Consider the following 25,373-nt stretch of genomic DNA (forward strand, 5'->3'; position numbering starts at 1 on the left):
TTATGTAATATATTTCTGGGGATTTTTTTTAACTTTTTTCTGTTTATTGAGTGTAACCTTTGGAGTTTGATTTGATCTTTCTATGACTGCTTGGCCTGTAGGGTTGTGTGGCATACCTGTAACATGCTTTATATTGTAATAAGCAAAATACTGTTTCATTTTACCAGAGACATATGCTGGAGCATTTTCAGTTTTAATTTGTACAGGTATATCCATAGTGGCCATAACTTCTAGCAAATGAGTGATTACAGAATCAGCCTTTTTATAACTAAGAGCTGTTGTCCATTGATATCCTGAATAGGTATCAATGCTGTGGCATACATATTTCAATTTTCAAAATTCTATAAGGTGTAACACATTCATCTACCACATTTCATTCCTCTGAGTACCCTTTGGGTTATATCCTCCTTGTAATGGAGTTTGAATGTATAAAGAATAAGTAGGACATTTACTTATAACTTCCTTGGCTTGCTGCCAGGTTATGGGAAAATCCTTTTTTAATATATGTGCTGCCAAAGCAAGCACGGGAAAATCCTTTTTTAAACCCTTACTATTGACATGTTTTTTAAATGAAATTCTGAGACACCCAGCACATTTCCTATCAAGAGTTAATCAGTCTCGTCATTACCTTGTGCTAGAGGGCCTGCCAGACAAGTATGGGATTGAATGTGAGTTATATAAAAGTGATGATTCTTATTCCTGATTATTTCTTGTAACTGAATAAAGAACAGTTAATTTTGACTAATTAGGAATAAATTCAGCAGTTTCAATGTGTAAGACCACTCTTTTGCCAATTAAGAGTCAGTAACTGTTTTGAGAGGCTCCAAAAAATCCATTAATACCATCAGAATGGCATATAACACCAGAGAATCTAAGTTTACAGGGAACTTATCTCAACAAAATAAAGACAATACACTGTGAGCCTACAACTAAAATCATGTTAAATGGAGAAAACTCAAATCATTCACACTAAAACCAGGCACAAAACAAGGATGTCCATTCTCTCTTCTTCTGGTTAATAAAGTGCTTCAAGTGTTATCCAGAGTAATAAAACAATTGAAAAAGAAAAAGTAGATACAAATAGGAAGGAAAAATCAAACTATTTCTCTTTGATGTGATTCTATATATTAAAGGCCCTAATGACTCTACTAGAAATTCCTATAACTAATAAACAAATTTGGGAAAGTAGCATGTGCAAAATTAACATTAACACACAAAATCAGTAGCTTTCTTTATACAAATGATAAACATAGCTTTATTTATACAAACAAAAGGTTTGAAGGGAATAATTATCATTTACAATGGTCTCAAAAATCCCTTGAAATAAATCTAACTAAAGGAATAAATATAAACAAAATGCTTATTCCATTTTATAAATGAATACCATGAAACTTTAAGAGATCAACAAAATTGTAAGATTCACTTGATATTGCTGGTTTTTAAACATAAGTAGTTATCAATTTGCCTCTTAGGAGTCCTTTTGTTAAATTTTGGTTTTATTTCAGTTCAGTTCTAGAAAATTCCAGATTTCCTTCTTGATTTCTTCAGTCACATATTGATCATTCAAAAATGTGTTGTTCAATCTCCATGACTTAATGCACATTCTGTGGTTGATTTCTAGCTGTATTTGGAGATGGACAGACAGAATACAAGAAATTATTTCAAGTTTCCTACTTTTGTAATAATTTGATTTGTGTCTTATTGATTGTATTATAGAGACAACTCAATAAAAAGAATGTGTATTATACAGTGTCTGGAGGAAAAGTTCTGTAGATGTCTGTTAGGTTCATTTGATCTATGAAGTCCTTTAAATCAAATGCTTCTCTACTTAAATTTTGTTGGAATGATCTGCTGTTAGTAAGAGTGGGATATTGAAGTCATCCACTATTATTCTGTTAAGGTTTATTTGTGTTCAACTATCCAGTACTGTTTGTTTTGTGAAATTGGATACACTGATGTAAAATGTATACCTGTTAAGAGTAGTGGATTCTTCTGGTGGATTCTTTACAGCAAAGGATACCACTTCTGTGCAGAAACAGGCTACAGAATGGAGAAAACTTTACCAGCTGTACATTTGACAGAGGCTTAGTCATTAGAATATACAATGATCACTGAACATCAAGAATATAGACAAAACAATTAAAAAACAGGGCATGGAACTAAATAGAAAGTTCTCAAAAGATGAAATGCAAATGAATGATAAATAATTTTAATACTATATAACATACTTAGCCATCAGGGAAATAAAAACCAAAATTACTTTGAGATTTCATCTTACCATAGTTACAATGGCAACGATTGAAATAAATGACCACAAATGTTGCCATGGATATAAGGAAAGGGGAACACTTACTCATTGCTGATGGGAATGCAAACTGGTTCAGCCACTATTGAAATAAGTGTGGAGGTTCCTCACAAAGCTAGAAATAGATCTACCACATGATCCAGCTATATCATCAATCCTAGGCATATGCTCAGAAGACTCTATGTCCTACTCCAGAGATCCTTGTTCATATAGTTTAATACTACTTTATTCGCAATCTTTAGAAAATGAAAACAGCCTAGATGTCCATCAAATAATGAGCAAATGATGGAATTGAGGCACATTTACAAAATGAAATATTATTTATCTGTGAAAAGTGAACTTATTCACAAGTAAATGCATAGAACTTAGTGGATGCTAGATTTTAATCTTTAGATGTGTTTTTCAAACAGAATACCTGATAAAGGTCAAGGTCAAGAAATTAGTGAAGGGAATGGGGACATTCAAGAGTGGTATAAATACAAGAAAAGTAAAACAAAAAATCACTACACAGATATAAATAATAAAGATAGAGTAAAATTTAATGAAATGGAAATTAAAACAATACAAAGAATGATGAAATAAAATGGTTGATTCTTAAAAACATAAAAAAAACGGACAAACCCTTAGCCAAAATAACTAAAAATAAGAACGAAATTAGAGATAAAAAGAGATACATAACTACATACATGAAGGATATCAAGACAATAATTAGGGAATAATTTGAAAACTTATTATCATATTAGATTAAAAACTCCAGATGACATATTACCTACTGAAATTAAACCAATATAAACAACTTGGAAATATATCTATGAAGAATAATGAAACAGCATTAATAAAAAGATCTGAGGACATGGCTCAGATGGGGAGCACACCTGTTCTGCAAAGCATAAGTACCCAAGTTTGAGTCTGTAACACCCATATGTAATGCTAGGCAAGGCTGCTGTTCATGTCTGTAACCCCATCATTGGATTATAGAGACAGTCAGAGTCTGAGATTGCCAAACTGAAATAGTGAAATTTGCTAGCTGACATAGTGAACTTCCAGTTTAGTTAGAGACACTGCTTCAAAGCAATCAAGTACACATCAGTAGAGGAAAACATCCCATATCATCTTCAGTTTTCCATTTATGCACATGGGCATGTGCACCTATACACTCCTAGGAATACAACACACACACACACACACACACACACACACACACACACACGAATTCTATCAGATCATTGGAAAAATAACTGACACCAGTGCTCCTCAAACTTCCAAAAGTACTCTGACAAATTCATTTTGAGAAGTCAATGTTATATTCATAACAAAAATAGAAAAAGACACAAACAGAAAGAAACTAACAGAATAATCTCCCAAATGAAGGAGGACAAAACATCTATCAATAAAATCCTTACAAATCCAATTCAACTACATGTTGTGGAATATTAAAGATGTGTTACATTTGTTTATGCGGTGGAATATTTGTTTAATGATGCAAAGATGTGTTGCATTCTTTTATGCTGCATTTGCCTAATTCTGTGAAGCTGTGTTACTTTGCCTGTCTAAAACACCTGATTCATCTAATAAAGAGCTGAACAGCCACTTTGTAGGCAGGGGAAGGGATAGGTGGGGCTGGCAGGTAAACAGAATAAATAGGAGGAGAAATTTGGGGAGAAAAGATTAAGGAGCAAGAAAAGGAGAAGGACATCAGAGACCAGACAACCATCTATACAGCGATTCACAGAGTAAGAAGTAAAGAAAGGTATATAGAATAGAGAAAGATAAAAGCCCAGAGGGAAAAGATAGATGGGACCATTTAAGTTAAGAAAATCTGGCCAGAAATAAGTCAAGCTAAAGCCAGGCATTCATAAAGAAGAATAAGCCTCCATGTGATTTATTTGGGAGCTGGGTTGTGGGCCACCAAAAAGGACATAAAGTAAAAAACAAAACAAAAACAAAAACAAAAAAACAACTACAACTACATATAAGAAAGATCATTCACAATGACCAAGTGAACCAATTTGAGCTATACATAGATGGTTTGTCATAGGCAAATCAACAAACAACACATCACATGAATGGACTCATGGACAAAACAAATCACATAAGTGTACTATTAGCTGAAGAAAAGGCCATGACAAACTTCAGTTTCACTTCCTTATAAAAGTCATAAAGAAACTAGGGATCAAAGGAATATATACCAGTTCAATAAAGGTTACATAGGACAAAGCCATAGCCAACATTACACTAAGTGGAGAAAGACTCAAAGTATTTCCACTGAAATCAGAAATTAGAAGAGGTATACTCCAGTCTTATTCAGGCTGTCTTTGAAGCCTTAGCTTGTACCGTTGCACAGGATAAAGAAATAGAGTAAAGACTGAAGAGGAAGAAGTAAACGCATCACTGTTTGCAGACAATGTGATCAGACATTACAGATAGCAAAAACAGAACCAGAAAACTTTTAGATTTTGTAAAATTTGTACCTTCATCTAGGAGCAGGACACAAATTAACATATAAAAAGTACATTTTATTCTTTTGAATGTATTAATATTTTTAAATTTTGTCATGATCCTCATAATTCCTTATACAAACATTAAACATATGGATACAGAGAAAGAGACAAAAAGAAGGCAGGGGACTAGGAGAAGGGAGAATAGAGGAAGTGGAGAGAACAGCAGGAAGGAGAAAGGGGAAATAAAAGAGAGAATGGCATAGGGTAGATCTTGTCAAAATGTATGTTAAGCCTGAAAGACTATACCTCTATGAAACCCATTGCTATGTCTAATGACTATACAACAATAAAAGGGAAAAATCTTGTAAGAGTCCTAAATCATTGTTATATACACCTGAGCATCAGCCACTGTGTCTGTTAGCAGTAATGTTTTGGTGCCCAGTGGAGGCCACTTCAAATGCTCCTTTCTAATAGATTGTCTCCTTTGGCTGTGGACTTCTTTCTGAAGGACTGTGCTTTCTGTCTCTGTTATTATTATATCATGCAAACTGGAGTTTCTTGAATGCAGTGTGATTTGTTCTAAAGCAAAAAAGCAAAAAAAAAAAAAGGACAATGATTAAACACTTGTGACAGTTTATAGCCTCTTAGCAAGTATCAAAGAAACTGTCTAGATAGAAAAGGGAGTTTTCAAAAGGAAGAAATATAGAGACTAGCAAGGGTAATGGAAAATTTAAGTAAGAGCATCAATTGGCTCACCAACAGTATTAATATTATAACAGAAAATATTGGGGGATCACATAGTTAAGACTGTGAAGATGCTGAGGGGAAAGCATGTGAGACAGGTAAAAGGGAGCTCCTCTGGATAGAGTGTCTGCTATGTGATGTTCTGTATGTTAAATGTGTTGCTCTGATTGGTTAATAAACAAAACACTGATTGGCCAGTATCCAGGCAGGAAGTATAGGCGGGACAAGGAGAAAGGAGAATTCTGAGAAATGGAAGGCTGAGGCAGAGAGATGCTGCCAGCCACCGCCATGAGAAGATGTTAAGATACTGGTAATCCATGAGCCACATGGCAACTTATAGACTAATAGAAATGGGTTAATTTAAGATGTAAAAACTAGATAGCTAGAAGCCTGAGCCATTAGGCCAAACAGTTTAATAATATAAGAGTCTGTGTGTTTATTTTATAAGTGGGCTACGGGACTGCCCAGGCTTGGTGAGAGCTGGAGAGAGACTGGGGTAAGGGTGGGCTTTCTCTTCAGCAAAGTCACTCCCATGAGAAACAATCACAGTGATCACACTGTATGGTGTTTCTTTATGCATGTTCCTTTTGCTTCCCCAGGCAATTACTTCTCATGGCACCTCAGTCCCATGTCCTGTGAATAGGGTGAAAGAGACTTGGCAAATTTTCAGAATTTTAAAATTAGAGCAAACGGTATCATGTAAGAAGCAAACTATGCCTGTGGGAATTACATACATTTCAAGATACATTTTCACTAGATTGAATTTAAATTATTTCTACTGTTATCCAGAAGATCCACAGAAATATAACTGAAAATTCCCCATGGTGTTGAAAATTAAAAGCAATTTTTGTGGGCATCACATCATATGATGTTGAGAACAACTCTGCTTGCATCTAGGAGCAAGAATCTCAAGATGATGGTCCCCTGTGGCCTCAGGACTCTCATTAAAAAGTTCATTGTAGTGAGCTCCATCGACAACAAATGAACACAGAACTGCCCTTTATGGAGTCTAAATTCAAAAGGGATTCATTGCAGCATCTGAAAGTGGATGTACTTAAAACTTACCCCTGAGTTAAGATATATAAAACCACAGGACTTGCTAAAGGCCTATGTTGTGAGACTAAATTTTCCTTGCAGCTTACTTACTTCATTATTTTTAAAGAATGGAAAGTGAGTCTTCTTTGTTACAAGGTGGTATTTTCAGAGCAGTTTTGCTCTCAAAGAATATTGTTCTAATGATCAAGTGCTTGTGGGGTTTTATAGCCTGTTAGGCAGTACCAAAGAAATTATATGCACAGACAAGCTGGAAGTTAACAATACTACCAGTTCTTTATTTCTGGTAGAGCAGAAAACCATGTGCAGAAAGTTTTGATGATGTGAAATAAACAGGAGTATAAATATCAAAGCAAAAGAAAGAAGTATGTGTAAAGAGGATTAGGTCTGGGTAAAACAAGGATGATAATAGATCCAGTGTTACAGGTATCTTTTTCCTCAGTGGCTGTCAGGGTCATTGGTAGGAATGAAAATAATATTATATAGTTGTATCTTCAGTCAGCTCCCTGGATAACATGAGGGTATCAGAAGCTACCATTGACATATACGAGAATCATCGTAACCAGATCAATTTATTAAAACTATCAACTAAAGTTGCTGAGAAACATTGTCAAGCTACATATAACCTGGTATGGATTAGAAAGTTTCCTAAAACCTGTGTGGTGTGTGAGAGGGCAGTGGGGGTGTAGCACTTTGATGCTCTCTTCTAGCAATTCTAAAACGCCTGAAGGAAGATCTTCCATAGCTTGAGTGAGAACTGATAGTACAGCAAATACAGAAATCCTCCAAATGGAAAATAATGATGGCACCTTTCTCCTGGATGCTCAGTTACACAGTTGGAATTCCAAGAGGCAGCTGATGGCTTTTATTGTCACACATACATTAATTTAATTAAGCAAGCATTCATAAAGCACCTCTCCTCATGACTTCATGTTCATGACATGATTTTTAAAATCGGTTAAGAGGGCAGCAAACTATTTCAGTGCACATTTAAATATAGGCAAATGGATCAAATAATGTAATTGGGGAGGAATTAATAAGCGAACTGAATTAGCACATGTGGAGGGCTTCCTTCAGACTATGGGACTTCCATATTTTTCTACAGAAATTAAAAAAACAGTACTCAAAAACCACATTCACTCAATTTAGGCTGAAAGTTGGGGCACATGAAAGTTGATACAAACCTCTGTCTTTTTTTTTTTTTTGGAATCATTTTTGGGGAAAAGTTCTCATCACCATAAAAGTTATATTAATCCAAAGGTGGGAAACAAAAAAGACTACCAGCCAGGATGACTTACTAAGGCTTCTAAAAGTAAGTGGTATTCGAATTGTCTTGTCAAAAAAGTTTTTTTTTTTTTTTTGTAAAAAAGGGCAAGCAGACGTTCATTTTAATTCAGAAAAAAAGTGTGTAAAGCAGAAGAGTCAAGAAAGAATGTGCTGTATTTTAGAAATAGTGCATGTTACTCTTATGTGGCTGACAACAAATGAAGATGGATTTCAAACTTATGCTAGAGCATGTGTGTTTGGGGAGGAGGCTTTGTAGGCAGCGAGGCAAGTAAATCCTTCTTCCTTCTCTCAACACCTTTCTATAATGTGCCATCCAGATAGACATACTACCTGTATCACCTTTGGCAAATCAAATACCCCCTCTGAACTGCAGTTTCCTCATCACAAACAAAGTCAATATAGTAGCTATTCTTAGAGAACTTTTTAGGACATCTGAGGTATTAACTAAAACATTAGGAACTGGAAGTTATTAGCACCACCTCCCTTGTAAGCAATGAGGATCATAAAATCAATTATAATGAAGACATAGCATGGTTACAAATATAACAATTAAAAAGCCAGAAATACGTACACCACAGGAGTGGGAAGAGGAGGCCCCTGTATTCATTCTGTGTGATAGACGCTGGGGAATAGCAGACCAGAGGGTTTCACATAGAGACCAAAATGTCAGCAGAGTTCTGAGCTCTGTAATTATTTAAGGCACTTACCAGGATGAAAGGTGTGAAAGAAAAAAAAAGTTTGTTTATTACTTGAAAGGATTGTGACACTAAGGATGTACAAGAAAAAGTTACAATGTGCCTGTTTGTTTCTGAAGCAGTGTTTTGTTTAGTCCAGCCTGGTTTTGGATTTACTACATAGCCAAGGCTACCCTTGAACTTCTGATCGACTTGTCTTCCCCCCCAAGTGCTAGGATTACAAGCATGTGCACCCAAAACCCAGCAGAGAGCATTTTTATAAGAGCTCGAACAGGGGCATCTTATAGAGTAAACTGTAGCTCAATTAGTAAGAACAGAAAAAAAAATTCCCTTTAGAAGTAAATTAATGAGGAAACCTTCAGAGAAAGAGTCTGTGGGGTGAACTTGAAGGCCAGCGCTAACAGTCTGAGTGAAAACTGCATAAGTAGATCTGTTGCTCTGTGTATTGACTGTTCCCTACGCCACTGATGTTCTCTTCACCAGTCCTCACACGTTCCATGAAGTTTACCATTCTACTCTGCATCTTAGAATGTCACCTCCTCAGAGAGGGCTTCCCTGATAGATTAAATAGCCGCATGCACTGCCATATCACAGAACTCCACATTGTGTTTCTTATTCAATTTTAAGGTCTGGAACATCATGGACATTTAATTAATATATGTTGAATGCATTAATGACCTTTACAGATACCTAAACATTCTGCACCTAAATCTTTTCTGTAAATCTAAATGCCAACCCTACCACATGATTTGTGAGGATTCTATGAGATAGCACTATCTGACCCCAACACATTTGTGACATATTGTAAGTATGAAATATGTGCCCATTTTCTGGCTTGGATGCTATTATTTTCTGCACCTAAATGCACAATGAAAATAGTAAATAGCAACTCTTCAAATAAGAATATAGTTTTGTCTTTCATCATTTTAATTTAATCTTTGTGAATCTTACTGAATAATTTCTAGCTAGCATCTTTCTCTATTTCTCTTCCATGTCTTCATTTTCTACCTAACTTTCTTATAGTTTTTCCCTTAACCTTTAATAGTAGCTGAGGTTAAAAAGAAAAATTCTGTATAGTATCTTCCTGGTAATTTCCTGTCATGTTTTCTTCATAGATTGCACCCCAAAGGAACAGACAAGATAGAAATATGACTGTGGGAGATTGGCGTGAGAAACTTCAGTTGGATCTTTTCATGCCTGCACTGCAAAGAGAAATGTTTAACTTCACCAGCTAGAAAAGGTGCTGGGGGTTCTGCTAAAAATTCAAAAGCTCATCAGACCACTGTGACAAAAATTTGCAAATCTGGAATGAGACTGTGTCTTTCAGATCATGCTAACTCCAGGGGAGTTCATTACATTATCTATGCATTGGACAAGAGCTTTGATATTCCAAATGTGCTCATCATATCATGTTTGCATTAGACAAGAGCTTTGATAAGGCCTTAACTTCTTTAGGAACTTAAAAATTATGCTATGCTTAAAAGTGCTAATATAAATTTCATTATTTATGTGGATATTGTTATTTCTCTATCTTCAATTACTATACTAAGATAGGAATGTGGAAGTTACCCATGCTGAATTAATTTATTCATCTGATCTGATCATTGATGCAAAAATCATTCCTGGAGTCACTGGGTGATGGTGAATACAAATAGTAACAGGACCAGGACCACACTGAAAAAGTGTAAGTTTCTTCAGAATTTCTCACTGGTCTCTGCAGAATTTAAAAAATCATGTCAATTTGAAAGCAAGTTATTCAGTTACTGTGTACATTCAATTACTAGGTTAGTAAACAATGTGGAGGGCCAGGGCATCATCTGATGAGGAACGTCGTTTGAAAACTGTGGCATATCAAAATCAAGCAACTGAGACATTTATATTCTCTGTTGGTTTCGGTGTAGATCCCAAGTGGAGAAAAGTGTTAAAGAATGCTTTGTGAATAGATTTCAAGAAGACATTTGGAGTGACTCTTTGAGTTTCATGCAGATTCTGATACTAGAGTCTTTTCAAACCTCAACTATTAGGCTCCTGGCTTGATTTCAGGGAGGTCCACATTTGTGCATACATACATACATACATTTACTTTTTAAAATGTATTTGTGTGTGTGCTTATATGGTGTGTGTGTGTGTGTGTGTGTGTGTGTACATGCCATGTTACATGTCTTATATGTCTGGTGGTCATTTTCCTCCTTCCAACATGTGGGTATTTGAGATTGACTCATGTCATCAAACTTAGCTACAAGCACCCTTATCTGTTGATTTACTTCATTGTCCTCACTTCTCTTTGTACAGGTTCTTCCATTAAATTGTTTCATACTAACTCTGGTAGTCTTGATTAAGTAACAGATGGCATCAGTGCAGAAGCTCCTCACAATCATCTCAGAGTCTTGACTTCAAGCACATTTTCATCTCTGGAGAAAAATCCTTGCCATCTGGAGAATGGGCAATCACACCACAGTGACCATGTTCCTTCTGTGGGGATTTTCTAGCTTCCCAGAACTGCAGAATCTGCTCTTTGTTGTGATTTTCCTCTCCCATGTGACCATCCTCCTAGCAAATGCATCCATCATGGTGGCCATCAAGTTCAGTCTCAACCTTCACACCCCCATGTACTTTCTTCTTTTTGCTCTGTCCTTTTCAGAAACCTGCACCACTATGGTGATCATACCACGAATGTTAGTGGATTTGTTATCAGAGAGCAAGGCCATTTCTCTCCCTGAGTGTGCCACACAGATGTTTTTCTTTTTTGGACTGGCTGCCAACAATTGTTTCATCATGGCTGCCATGTCCTATGACCGTTACACTGCCATCAACAGCCCACTGCACTATCATATCCTTATGACCTCAAAGGTCTGTGTTCAGCTTGTGATGGCTACTTGTGTGGTTGGGTTCCTCTGTTCTTTCGGCATCACCTTCACCATATTCAACTTGTCTTTCTGTGATTCCAACAACATCCAGCACTTTTTCTGTGATATTTCACCCTTGGTCCATCTTGCTTGTGACTATACTGTTCGTCATGCAATGATCATTTTTATGCTCTCTACATTTGTTCTGGTGGGCAGCTTTGTTTTAATAATGATTTCCTATGTCTTCATAGTATCCCTAGTTGTAAAAATGCCTTCTGCACAGGGGAGGTATAAGGCCTTCTCAACATGCTCCTCCCACCTCACAGTTGTGTCTATGCACTATGGATTTGCTTGCTTTGTCTATTTGATACCCAAGAACAGTGACTCCTTCCGTGAGGACATGCTGATGGCTGTCACATATACAGTACTGACACCTCTGCTCAACCCGATTGTTTATAGCCTAAGAAACAAAGAAATGCAGACAGCCCTGAGGAAGGTACTACGTAGTGTCAACAAAATTTTGCCTTGCCTGGCAAGTAAAAAGGCCCTGAACACTTAAGAACAACAAAAGGGGAAATTGAATATTTCCATAAAAAAACCCATTATTTAATGTACAAAGCAATTAAAGTATTATCTACCTGCCTAAAGTGTCCTGGCCTCATCACTTTCCTACAGCAAATAGATCATGGTTTTAAAACATGTATACATTTAGTAGACATATCAGAATGCTTTGGAACACTATTTTCATGACCATGGTTGCTTTGGTGGAAAAGAATGATTATATTAATGAGAAAAAAGAAAAACAAAGAAGTTAGGGAAGAAATGAGAAGGCTAGGGATGTAGGTGGAGAAACAGAAGTGGGAGAGATGGACAGGTAGGGGGGATAGTGAGCAGAAATTAGCAGTGTGATTGGCTGACAAAGGAGGAAGTACAAACTCTTCAACTGAACTGAATATGAGATGTGATCACAATACTGATAAATTTAAAGTCAACTTGAAAGGATAATTTATTCCTATTAAAAAGCAGAGTTTAGGTATCAGAGACTACTCTGGTACTAATAACCACAGGTAAGATACCACACACCGCCTGCTAACACTCCTTAGAGCCTGTCTACTTCTCCCCAGTAGCATCCTCTCCCCTCAGCTGGGATAAACTTTTTGTAAGATGCTGTCCTTCTTCATTTGCCTTAAGCATCTTCTGATTGGCTTAATAAAGAGCCAGAAGGCCAATAGTTAGACAGGAAGTGGATAGGCAGGACTTCTAGGCAGAGATAGGAACTCTGGGAAAGGATCTGAGGCAGGTGATTCACCAGCCAGATGTAGAGGAAGTTGGACATATGGTACTGAGGAGAGGTAATAAACCATATGGCAGAATATAGATTAATATAAATGGCTAATTTAAGTTTTAAGAGCTAGTTGGGAACAAGCCTAAACTAAAGCCAAGCTTTCATAATTAATAAAAGTCTCCATGTCATTATTCAGGAGCTGGTGGTCCAAATAAAGTTCAGCTATAATTGCTGTCCAATGAGCAGCATGTATATTCAAATATAGGGTCTGAGAAAGCTGAGAAATGTCCTGGAGGAGAAATCAGATGTGGCTCTCTAGTGTAAGAACAGTGTCTCTGGCAGGTTAGTGCCTGAGAATGTTAAGGTACGCTTTCATGGAAAGGCAATCAATGGCTACAGCCCAGGACCAATAGGGTAGCTTGCTTGATGGATCCAAGTGGCGGGGAGAGGCAGATGCCAGTGCCATGTGCTAAGCAGAGTGACAGAAGGAGCCTACAGATGCACAGAAAGGCACGGGAGCCACAGTGCACAGACACTGCAATCTCTCTGGCCAGCTTCTGAGTGCTTGCTGTGTGCAACTGCCCCTTCCTGTTGAGTTGGTCATGGTGGATGGCCTGGCTCTTTAAGGTTTGTTCATGGGGTCAGAGAAATGCTGCAAGTGCACAGAAAGCCAGGTACAGATGGAGAAAAGCTCTGAACAGGTATAGCATGCTTGAAAATATGCTTAGGTGCTGGGGAAAGAAAAGAAAATGGGTATAGACAGTCATAGGAAAAATAGTCTAAAAATAATGAAGTCTTTTAAAGAAAGAGTACAGTAATATAAAAATAACAAGTCACGTAAGGATGGGAAATACCCTAACACAAGCATTCAAACACTATATAGTGCTTTATTAACTTTAATTTTTTAAGTGCTAATGAGCAAAACAAACAGCTGCTGAGAGACAATGGATTATAGACAAAATTGCTAAATTGAACCAGCCTATGTATTTTAAGGATGTCTTAACTTTGGAATGGAAGTCAAAAAATGTGTTTTATTGGGGGGAAGGTTACACCTTTGTTTCCACAGGAAATGAAAAGCTATGGATTCCTTCAAAATTAATAAAGATTAGATTTGACTGAGGGAGACATCCTGAAAATCTTGGCTCTAGACACAAAGAAAGAAACAAAGAAAAACTACAAGAAAGGTGACATATATGCTGATCTTTCTACATGGAAAAGCTCTGAGAATGGATGAGACATGACAAATATTGTTGGCTACAGAGTCCTCATGACTTATTATTATGTGACATTTTTCATATGGCATGGATGGCGGTTTATATTACAGATTGGTTATGCAGTCCAAATGGACTTATAAAATTGGCAGATGTCTTTTCCTGCTCAAAAATAGAGCAGAGAATCATCTTTAGCTGATTTGTGCACTCAGCACATTCCATACTTGTGTTAATGCTGATATGTATGCTACCTTTAAAAGTTTGCATGTTTTCAGAACAAAAGGACCAGACACTAATGAAGATGATACAAATACCCCAGGTGATCCAGCCTAACAGAATACCTTTATTGCTGTTTCCTAAAATATCTTCTTCCAGGACAACTGGAAGTAAAAGTAAAGTAAGGGATAACTACGCTAGAATTCACAGACCTAGAGAATTCAAGTAATAATCAGGGTTCAAGGGGGGTGGATGCATGAATCATTTTGGGAAAGGGAAATAGAATAGATACCATGGGTGGATGGCTAGGGTGGGATCAGGTTGGGGGAAGATGGAGGGAGAGAGTATTTGGAGAGACTACTGGAGTTGGGGGGACATTTTGGGCATAAGCTAGAAACCCAGAGCAATGGAAACTCCTAGGAATCTAAGAGGGTAACCCTAGCCAAGATTCCTAGAAATGGGAGATAATGAGCCTGAACTGGCCATCTCCTGTAACTAGGAAAGACTTCCAGTGGAGAGATTGGTACACCAACCCAGTCACTAGACCTTCAGCCTACAATTGTCCTCCCTATAAGAGATACTAGGGTAAAGGTGGCACAAAGCTTGGGGAAGTGGCCAGCCAATGACTGGTCTGCCTTGAGACCCACACCACAAGAGGGAGCTCACCCCTGACACTGCACAGAGGTCCAGGACCCAGAGACTGGATAGTCCAGAGATCTATGATATACCAAACAAGATTGACAATAAAAGTCAAGAAAATGATTCCTAATGATACTCTGTTATACTTTAGTCCATTATCATCATGGTAGGACATGGAGTTATGCAGACAGACATGGTGCTGCAAAAGGAGCTGAGAGTTCTACACAGGCAATAGGAACTGAACTGCCACATTAAGCATGACTTGAATATATGTGAGACTTCAAAGCCCACCTCCATAGTGACACACTTCCTCCAACAAGGCCACACTTACTCTGACAAGGCAACACCTCCTAAGGGGGGCATTCTCTATGGGCCAAGCATTCAAACACAGGAGTCTATGGGGACCACAACCTATTCAAACCATCATAAGCAGCAACCAACATGCTTCAGCAAATGTCCTTGTGGTAGGCTGCTGGGGATGTATTTTTATATGCTGTGAATGTGTTGCTCTGATTGATTGATAAATAAAAATCTGATTGGCCAGTAGCCAGGAAGGAAGTATAGTATAGGTGGGATAAAGAGAGAGGAGAATGCTGGGAAGTGGAAGGTTGAGTCAGGAGATGCTGCCAGTCACTGCCACCATGAGAAACAATATGTAAAGTACTGGTAAGCCACAAACTACACAGCAACTTATAGATACATAGGAATGGGTTGCTTTAAGATATAAGAACTAGATAGCAGGAAGCCTGCCATGGCCATACGGTTTATAAGTAATATAAGTCTCTGTGTGTTTTCTTGGGTCTGAGTGGCTACAGGGGCTGGGTGGACACAGGAAAACCTCAACTACAGTAGGATGAAGTGAAATGTCCTTTGGTGCTTTGGGAATATGCCTAAGAGTGGTATTGCTGCATCTTGTGGTAAATCTATTCCCATCTTTTTGAGGAATCACCATATTGATTTTCATAGTCGTTGTACAAGTTTGTACTCCTACCAGCAGTGGATGAGAATTTCCCTTGCTACACATTCTCCCCAGTATGAGCTGTCACCTGTATTATTGATCTTAGCCATTCTGACAGGTGTAAGATGGAAACTCAAAGTAGTTTTGATTTGCATTCTCTGATGGCTAAGGATGTTGAACATTTCTTTAAGTGTTTCTCAGCCATTTGAGATTTCTCTACTGTGAATTTTGTTTATATCTTACCCATTTTTAAAATTTGATTATTTATTTTTTAATATCTAGTTTCTTAAGTTCTTTACATATTTTGGATACTCGTTCTGTATTGAATATGGAGTTGGTAAAAATCTTTTCTTATTTTGTAGGCTGCCTATTTACTCAAATGATGGTGTTTTTTGCCATGCTTTTTAGTTTCATGAGGTTCCATTTACTAATTGTTGATATAAGTGCCCATGTTATTGATGTTCTGTTCAGAAACTCTTCTGTGCCAATGAGTTTGATGGTATTCCCTGCTCTCTCTTCTATCAGGTTCAGTGTGTCTGGTTTTAGGTTGAGATCTTTGATCCACTTGCATTTGAGTTTTGTACAGGGTGATAAGTATGGATCTGTTAATATTCTTCCACATGCAGACATCCAGTACAATCAAGGAGGAACATACAAAGGCTTTGTGGCATGATTAGATTCTCATGGATGTTAACTTGTGGAGTTGACACCCCATATACCTGTAGAGAGGCTGAATATTCATTTCAGGTTTGAAACATCAACTATCACCAGTAATCACACACAGGAGTGAACAGGGCAGTCAGTGCATCTCTTATTTCTTCTGAGTCTTATTATCAGTGGATATGGTATAATTGTTTAAATGCAGTAAGACATGGAGTAGTGCATTATGTACCACCATGCAGGAAAATCTAAGAAGTAAATATACTAACACTCTCAGTGTAATTGTTACAGTGTGGATTTATGCTTGAAAACTGTCAAAATAATTCATTGCAACACCCTGCCCCCACACCCATCTACCAGGGACCCCAGCCACAACCTGAGACTCAGAGAGCAGCCCCCAGCTCCCATCAGCCCAGAAACTCCCATCTGGACCAGAGGTGAGTGCCTGGGGTCACACCCAGAGAGGCCCGCACCTAGGTCTCAGCCATTCCAGGGAAGACTTGTCCAACTTGGCCCCAGGTTCTGGCCATAGAGCTGGACCCCACAACCCCACCAGGAAGGTTCCCCCTCTCCCAAGACCCTCTGGTGGACTTTACAACCTCCATGCACTGTCCCCACACCCATCTGCTGGAGACCCCAGCCAGCCACTTCCAGATACTTAGAAACCAGCTCTCAGCTTCCATCCTGCCCCAGAACTCCCATCTGGACCAGAGGTGAGTCCCTGGGGTTATAGTCAGAGAGGCCTCAACTCTAGGTCCCACCCCTGGGCACCAGCATCATAGGAAGACCTGCCCAACTTGACCCCAGTTTCTGGCCATTTGGAGGCCCTGCAGGAAGGTCCCCCTTTTCCAAGACTGCAGGCAGACCCTGGAATCTCCACACCCCGCTCCGACACCCATCTGTCGGAGACCCCAGCCACTTCCTGAGACTCGGAGACCAGCTCCCAGCTCCCATCCGCCCTGGAACTCCCATCTGGACCAGAGAGACCACAGCCAGCCACATCAGGAAACTTAGAAACCAGGCCCCAGCTTCCATCCTGTCAAGGAACTCCCATCTGGACAAGAGGAGCTCCCATCTAGACAAGATACAGAGACCACAGCCACTTCCTGAGACTCAGAGACCAGCCCCCAGCTCCCATCTGGCCAGCACTACCATCTGGACCAGAGCTCCCATCAGGCCTAGAGCTTACATCTGGACCAGAGAGAGGCTCCCTAAATCTGTCAGCTCTCTCTGGACCAAGTGCACTGATAAGACCAAGAAGGAATCCTCGAGGAAATGGGCAGACATCAAGGCAGAAGTACATACAACAAAATAAAGAGCAATACAGCATCACCAGAACCTAGCCCTCCTCCAACAGCTAGACCTAAACATCACAGAATGGAAGAAGCAGAAGAAAACAACCTTATAAAAACATCATGAAGAGGCTAGAGCCTTATAAAGAAGAAGTCAAAAATAAAGTGGAGGAACAGACAAACAAAAAATGGGAAGAATGCTATAAAAAACTAAAGGAAAGGACAAATAAAGAGGAAGAAAACATTAACTCCCTGAAAGAAAATCATGAAAAAGCAATGAAACAGATGAGGGAACTAGTCCAAGACCTGAAGAGGGAAATAGAAAAAATGAAGAAGACACAAGCAGAGGGAATGCTGGAAATAGAAAATCTGAGTAAACAAACAGGAACATCAGATGCAAGTATAACCAACAGAATGCAAGAGGTGGAAGAGAGGAGCTCTGGTGTTGAAGATACAGTAGAAAAAATAGATTCATCAGTCAAAGAAAACACTAAAGCAAATAAAGTCATGACCCAAAATGTCCAAGAAATTTGGGACACCATGAAAAGGCCAAAACTATGAATAATAGGGATAGAGGAAGGAGAAGAATACCAGCTCAAAGGAACAGAAAATATATTTAACAAGATCAAAGAAGAAAACTTCCCCAACTTAAAGAAGGAAATGCCTATGAAGATACAAGAAACCTATAGAACACCAAACAGACTAGACCCCCCCAAAAAGTCCCCTGGTTACATAAGAATTAAACAACTAAACATACAGAATAAAGAAAGAATATTAAGAGCAGCAAAGGAAAAAGGCCAAGTGACTTATAAAGGTAATCCTATTAGAATAACACCTGATTTCTTAATGGAGACTTTGAAAGCCAGAAGGACCTGGACAGATATAATGCAGACACTAAAAGACCATGGTTGCTAGCCTGAACTAATATACCCAGCAAAACTTTCAATCATCATAGATGGATTGAACAAGACATTCCAAGACAAATACAAATTTAAACAATACTTATCCACAAACCCAGCCCTACAGAAAGCACTAGAAGAAAAATTCCAACCTAAGGAAGTCAGATATACCCTTGAAAACACAGGCAACAGATAACAGCACAGCAATAAAGCCCAAAGAGGAGAAATACAGACACACTACCACCAAAAAATAAAAATAACAACAGGAATGAACAATCACTGGTCATTAATATCCCTTAATATCAACGGACTTAATTCACCTATAAAAAGACACAGAGTGAAAGAATGGATATGAAAACAGGACCCATCTTTCTGCTGCATACAAGAAACACACCTCAAATTCAAAGAGAGACATCTCTTAAGAATAAAAGGCTGGGAAAAGACTTTCCAATCAAATGGTCTTAAGAAGCAAGCTTGTATAGCCATCCTAATATCCAGCAAAATAGACTTCAAATGAAATCAATCAAAAGAGATGATGAAGCACATTACATACTCATCGCAGGAAAGATCCACCAAGATGAAGTTTCAATTCTGAACACTTACGCCCCAAACACAAGGGCACCCATATATGTCAAAGAAACATTACTAAAGCTTAAAGCACATATAAAACCCCACACATTAATAGTGGGAGACTTCACCACCCCACTTTCACCTCTGGACAGATCTGCCAAATTGAAACTTAACAGAGAAATAAAGGACTTAACTGAAGTTACAACACAAATGGACTTAATTGATATCTACAGAACATTCCATCTGAACAAAAAAGAATAAACCTTCTTCTCAGCACCCCATGGAACCTTCTCTAAAATCGACCACATACTTGGCCACAAAGCAAATCTCAACAGATACAAAACAATTGGAATAACCTCCTGTGTTATATCAGACTATCATGGTTTAAAGTTAGATTTCAACAACAACAAAGACTACAGAAAACCTACAATCTTGTGGAAACTGAATAATGCTCAACTGAATCACCAATGGATTAAGGAAGAAATAAAGAAATTAAAGACTTCCTAGAGATCAATGAAAATGAATACACCACATACCCAAATTTATGCGACACTATGAATGCAGTGCTAAGAAGGAAATTCATAGCACTAAATGCCCACATAAAGAAGTTGGAGAAATCTCACACTAGTGACTTAACAGCACACCTGAAAGCTCTAGAACATGAGGAAACAAAGTATCCCAGGAAGAATAGACACCAGGAAATTATCAAATTGAGAGATGAAATCACTAAAATAGAAATAAAGAGAACAATTCAAAAAAATTAATGAAACAAAGAGTTGGTTCTTTGAGAAAATCAATAAGATAGACAAGCCCTTATCCAAACTAACCCAAAGACAGAAAGAGAGCATCCAAATTAACAAATCAGAAATGAAAGGGGGACATAACAACAGACAATGAGGAAATCCAGAGAATCATCAGGTCATACTTCAAAAACCTCTGCTCCACAAAACTGGAAAATCTAAAAGAAACGGATAATTTTCTGGATAGGTACCACATACCTAAGATAAATCAAGGCCAGATAAACCATTTAAATAGTTGAATAACCCCTAAGGTAGTAGAATCAGTCATTAAAAGTCTCCCAACCAAAAACAGCCCAGGACCAGATGGTTTCAGTGCAGAATTCCACAAGATCTTCAAAGAAGACTTAATACCAATACTCTGTAAATTGTTCCACACAATAGAGACAGAAGGTATATTACCAAACTCCTTCTATGAGGCTACAATTACCCCGATTCCTAAACCAAACAAAGATGCAACAAAAAAAGAGAACTACAGACCAATCTCCGTCATGAACATTGATGCAAAAATACTCAATAAAATACTGGCAAACAGACTCCAAGAACACATCAAAACAATTATCCACCATGATCAAGTAGGCTTCATCCCAGGGATGCAAGGGTGGTTCAACATACGGAAGTCTGTTAATGTAATACACCATATAAACAAACTCAAAGAAAAAAAAACCACATGATCATCTCACTAGACTCAGAAAAGGCATTTGACAAAATCCAACACCCCTTCATGATAAAGGTCTTGGAGTGATCAGGAATTCAGGGAATATACCTAAACATAATAAAGGCAATTTACAGCAAGCCAACAGCCAACATCAAATTAAATGGAGAGAAACTCAAAGCAATACCCACTAAAATCAGGAACAAGGCAAGGCTGTCCCCTCTTCCCATACTTATGCAATATAGTACTTGAAGTTCTAGCCAAAGCAATAAGACAACATAAAGAGATTAAGGGGGTACAAATTGGAAAGGAAGAAATCAAGCTTTCCCTATTTGCAGGTGACATGATAGTACACATGAGTGACCCCAAGAATTCAACCAAGGAACTGTTACAGCTTATAAACACCTTTAGCAACATACTAGGATACAAGATCAACTCAAAAAAATCAGTAGCCCTCCTATATACAATAGACAAACAGGCTGAGAAGGAAATCAGTGACACATCACCCTTTACAATAGTCACAAATGATATAAAATACCTTGGGGTTACTCTAACTAAGCATGTGAAGGACCTATATGACAAGAACTTTAAGTCCCTGAAAAAAGAAATTGAAGAAGATGTCAGAAAATGGAAAGATCTCCCATGCTCATGTACAGGCAGGATTAACATAGTAAAAATGGCGATCTTACCAAAAGCAATCTACAGATTCAATGTAATCCCCATCAAAATACCAACACAATTCTTCACAGATCTAGAAAGAATAATATTCAACTTCGTATGGAAAAACAAAAAACCCATGATAGCCAAAGGAATCCTGTGCAATAAAACAACCTCTGGAGGTATCTTGATCCCCGACCTCAAGCTCTACTATAGAGCTACAGTAATAAAAACAGCTTGGTACTGGCATAAAAACTGACATGTGGACCAATGGAATCAAATTGAAGACTCTGACATTAATCCACACTGTAGTTAGAATTTTCCTACCTGGCCCACAGTCAGGACAAATCTCTCTCACCTGCCAGGCCCATAGATGCTCAGAACCAACCAAGTAAACACAGAAACTTATATTGCTTACAAACTGTATGGCCATGTCAGGCTTCTTGTTATCTATTTCTTCTATCTTAAATTAACCCATTTCTGTTAGTCTTTACTTTGCCACATGGCTTGTGGCTTACCGGTGTCTTTACATGTTGCTTCTCATGGCAGTGGCTGGCAGTGTCTCCCCGCAACCCTTCCACTTCTCAGAACTCTCTTCTTTCTTGTCCTGCCTATACTTCCTGCCTGGCCACTGGCCAAACAGCATTTTATTTTTACAGAGCGATATCCACAGCACTTTCCTTTTTCATTTTTTTTTAAAGGAAGGTTTTAACTTTTACATAATAAAATTACATATAACAAAACAATTATCAAGCAAGAATTATAGTTACAATGTCTAGTCTATTTGTTTTGGCAAAATTAAACAAAATATTTTATTTATCCTATAAATTTTGGGAGTCTTGCAGGGTAGACAGAGACAGCTGGCAGCCTGGAGAGTCACTTAATGTTTCTTTGTAAAGTTGGGGCATTTGTCTTTAGCCCAGCCTGTAGAATGTCTGGCAGTTTTCTCTGTGAAGCAGGAACCTGAAGGACCATTTTGTCAAGCAAAATTCAGTGGTCACCTTTCTATGGGTCCTGCATGTCCAGTTGATCAAGCAGTCCAGGCAAGAACAGTTTCTTGCCCAAATGGCTATTTTTGCCAAGGTGAAGATAAGATATGAAGTGTCTTCAATGCCCATCCTCCATTCTGAAATAAATCGGTGTTGTCCAGGCTGCCAGTTGTCTCTGTCTACCCTGCAAGACTCCCGAAAGTTGCTTGCATCCTTCTCCCGGTTCTTAGGTAATATTACATCCTTATGAGGTCTTTGATGTGGTTGAAGACTAGATAGTTATAATTTCCTCAATTATGATAAAAGATAAGTTAGATATAAAACCTTAGACTCACAAATATAAGATAGATAGGCTATCTTCTTTAATATTGTAACTGTAATTCTTGCCTAATAATTGTTTCGTTATCTGTAATTTTACTATGTGAAAGATAACCTTCCTTTTTTAACAAAAAAGAAACGGGGAAGTGCTGTGGATATCAATCTGTATAAATAAAATGCTGATTGGCCAGTAGCCAGGGAGGAAGTATAGGCGGGACAAGCAGAGAAGAGAATTCTGGGAAGAGGAAGGCGAAGGGGGAGAGATATGGCCAGCCAGTGCCATGACAAGATGTAAGGTACTGGTAATCCACGAGCCACGTGGCAAAGTATAGATTAATAGAAATGGCCTAAATATAAGAGTAAGAGCTAGACAATGATAGTCCTGAGCTAATGGCCTAGCAGTTTAAATAATATGAATGTCTGTGTGTTTATTTTATAAGTGGGTTGTTGGACTAATAGGGCTTGCTGGGGGGCTGGAAAGAAGCTCTCCAACTACACCACACACCTATGAACATATAATTTTTGACAAAGTCAAAAATGTACAATGGAAAAAAGAAAGCATCTTCAACAAATGGTGCCAGCATAACTGGATGTCAATGTGTAGAAGGCTGCAAATATATCCATATCTGTCACAGTGCACAAAACTTAAGTCCAAGTGGATCAAAGACCTCAACATAAATCCAGTTACTCTGAACCTGATAGAAGAGAAAGTAGGAAGTAGTCTTGAATGCATTGTCATAGGAGATCACTTTCTAAATATAACACCAGTAGCACAGACACTGAGAGGAACAATCAATCAATGGGATCTGTTGAAACTGAGAAGCTTTTGTAGAGCACAGGACACGGTCAACAAGACAAAGTGACAGCCTACAGAATGGGAAAAGGTCTTCACCAACCCCACATCTGACAGAGGGCTGATATCCAGAATATATAAAGAACTCAAGAAATTAGACATCAAAATGCCCAACAGTCCAATTAAGAAATGGGCTATAGAACTAAACAGAGAATTCTCCACAGAGGAAGTTCTAATGGCTGGAAGACATTTAAGGAATCGCTCAACATCCCTAATTATCTGGGAAATGCAAATCAAAATGACTCTGAGATACCACCTTACACCTGTCAGAATGGCTAAGATCCAAAACACAGAAGACAGTTTATGCTGAAGAGGATGTGGAGCAAGGTGAACTCTCCTCCACTGCTGGTGGGAATGCAAGCTTGTATTGCCACTTTGGCAATCAATATGGTACTTCCTTAGAAAATTGGGAATCTATCTCCCCCAAGACCCAGGTATACCAACCACTCTTTGGCATATACCCTGGAATGCTCAATCTTACCACAAGGGCATTTGCTCAGCTATGTTCATATCAGCATTGTTTGTAATAGCCAGAACCTGGAAACAACCTAGATGCCCTTCAACTGAAGAATGGATAAAGAAAATGTGGTACATATACACAATGGAGTACTACTCAGCAGAGAAAAACAATGACATCATGAGGTTTGCAGGCAAATGGATGGATCTAGGAAAAATCATCCTGAGTGAGGTAACCCAGACTCAGAAAGACAAACATGGTATGTACTCACTCATAGGAGGATATTAGATGTAAAACAGGAGGCTACCTAGAAAACGGGACCCTAAGAAAGACACAGGAATCACCCAATGACAGAGAAATTGATGAGATCTACATAACCAACCTGGAGGAGAGTGAGGGTAATGAAGGGCATGGTTCGAGGGAAAGAAAGCTTAGGGGAGCAGGAGATCTCAGCTGGATCAAGAACAGAAAGGGAGAACAAGGAATAACAGACCATGATAAATGAAGGCCACATGAGAACAGGAGGAAGCAAAGTGCTAGAGAGGTCCCCAGAAATCTACAATGATATCTCCACTGTAGACTACTGGCAATGGTCGAGAGAAAACCCGAACTGACCTAGTCTGGTGATTGGATGGCCAAACACCGTAACTGTCGTGCTAGACCTCTCTTCCAATAACTGATGGAAGTGGATGCAGAGATCCTAGGCCAGGCCCCAGGTGGAGCTCCAGGAGTCCAGTTGTCAAGAAAGAGGAGGGATTGTAAGAGTGTGAAATGTTGAGACCAAGATTGGAAAAAGCACAGGGACAAACAGCCAAACAAATGGGAACACATGAATTATGAACCAAAAGCTGTGGAGCCCCCAGCTGGATCAGGCCCTCTGGATAAGTGAGACAATTGAATAGGTTGAACTGTTTGGGAGGCATCCAGGCAGTGGGACCCAGACCTGTCCTTAGTGCATGAGCTGGCTGTTTGGAACCTGGACATATGCAGGTACCCTTTGCTCAGCCTGGAAGGAGGGGACTGGACCTGCCTGTACTGACTCCACCAGGTTTAATTGAATCCCCAGGGGAGTCTTGGCCCTGGAGGAGATGGGAATTGAGGGGAGGGGCTGGGATGAAGGCAGGGGCAGGGGCAGGAGTGGGGAGGACAGGGGAACCCATGGCTGATATGTAAAATTAAAACACAAGTATAATAAAAAAAAGATTATATTTTCAGGACTGGAGGGAGAGATGGCTCAGCAGTTAACAGCCCCAGCTAGTCTTCCAGAGTACCTGGCTTTAATCCCTTGCACCTATATGCTGATTCAGAACAGTCTGTTACTTCAGTCTCAGGAGATTTGGTGCCCTCTACTGGCCTGTACTGGAACTATGCTTAACTATCTTACACATAAATAATTGAAACCATGAGCAGAGCTATTACACTTCTGATGCCTTCCTTTTTCTAAAATTCAGAATCCAACATTCTTTGGTCACTCCACTGCTATTGACTACTGATAAATATTGAAATCCTTTCTGAGACTCAGAAAATAGTTAAGTCTGAAGAATAA

The 25,373-nt window shown here is 38.7% G+C and overlaps 1 protein-coding gene across 1 annotated transcript; it reads left to right on the forward strand.

Annotated features, from left to right (window-relative positions):
• The first annotated feature begins 10,964 nt into the window (after positions 1-10,964).
• LOC118582011 (olfactory receptor 10T2-like) lies at positions 10,965-11,931 on the forward strand. Its single transcript, XM_036184455.1, has one exon. The coding sequence runs from the start codon at positions 10,965-10,967 to the stop codon at positions 11,928-11,930; it is 966 nt and encodes a 321-aa protein (XP_036040348.1). The 3' UTR covers position 11,931.
• The last annotated feature ends 13,442 nt before the right edge of the window (positions 11,932-25,373 follow it).

Source organism: Onychomys torridus, chromosome 1 (genome assembly GCF_903995425.1).
Source record: "Onychomys torridus chromosome 1, mOncTor1.1, whole genome shotgun sequence".
Lineage (NCBI taxonomy): Eukaryota > Metazoa > Chordata > Mammalia > Rodentia > Cricetidae > Onychomys > Onychomys torridus.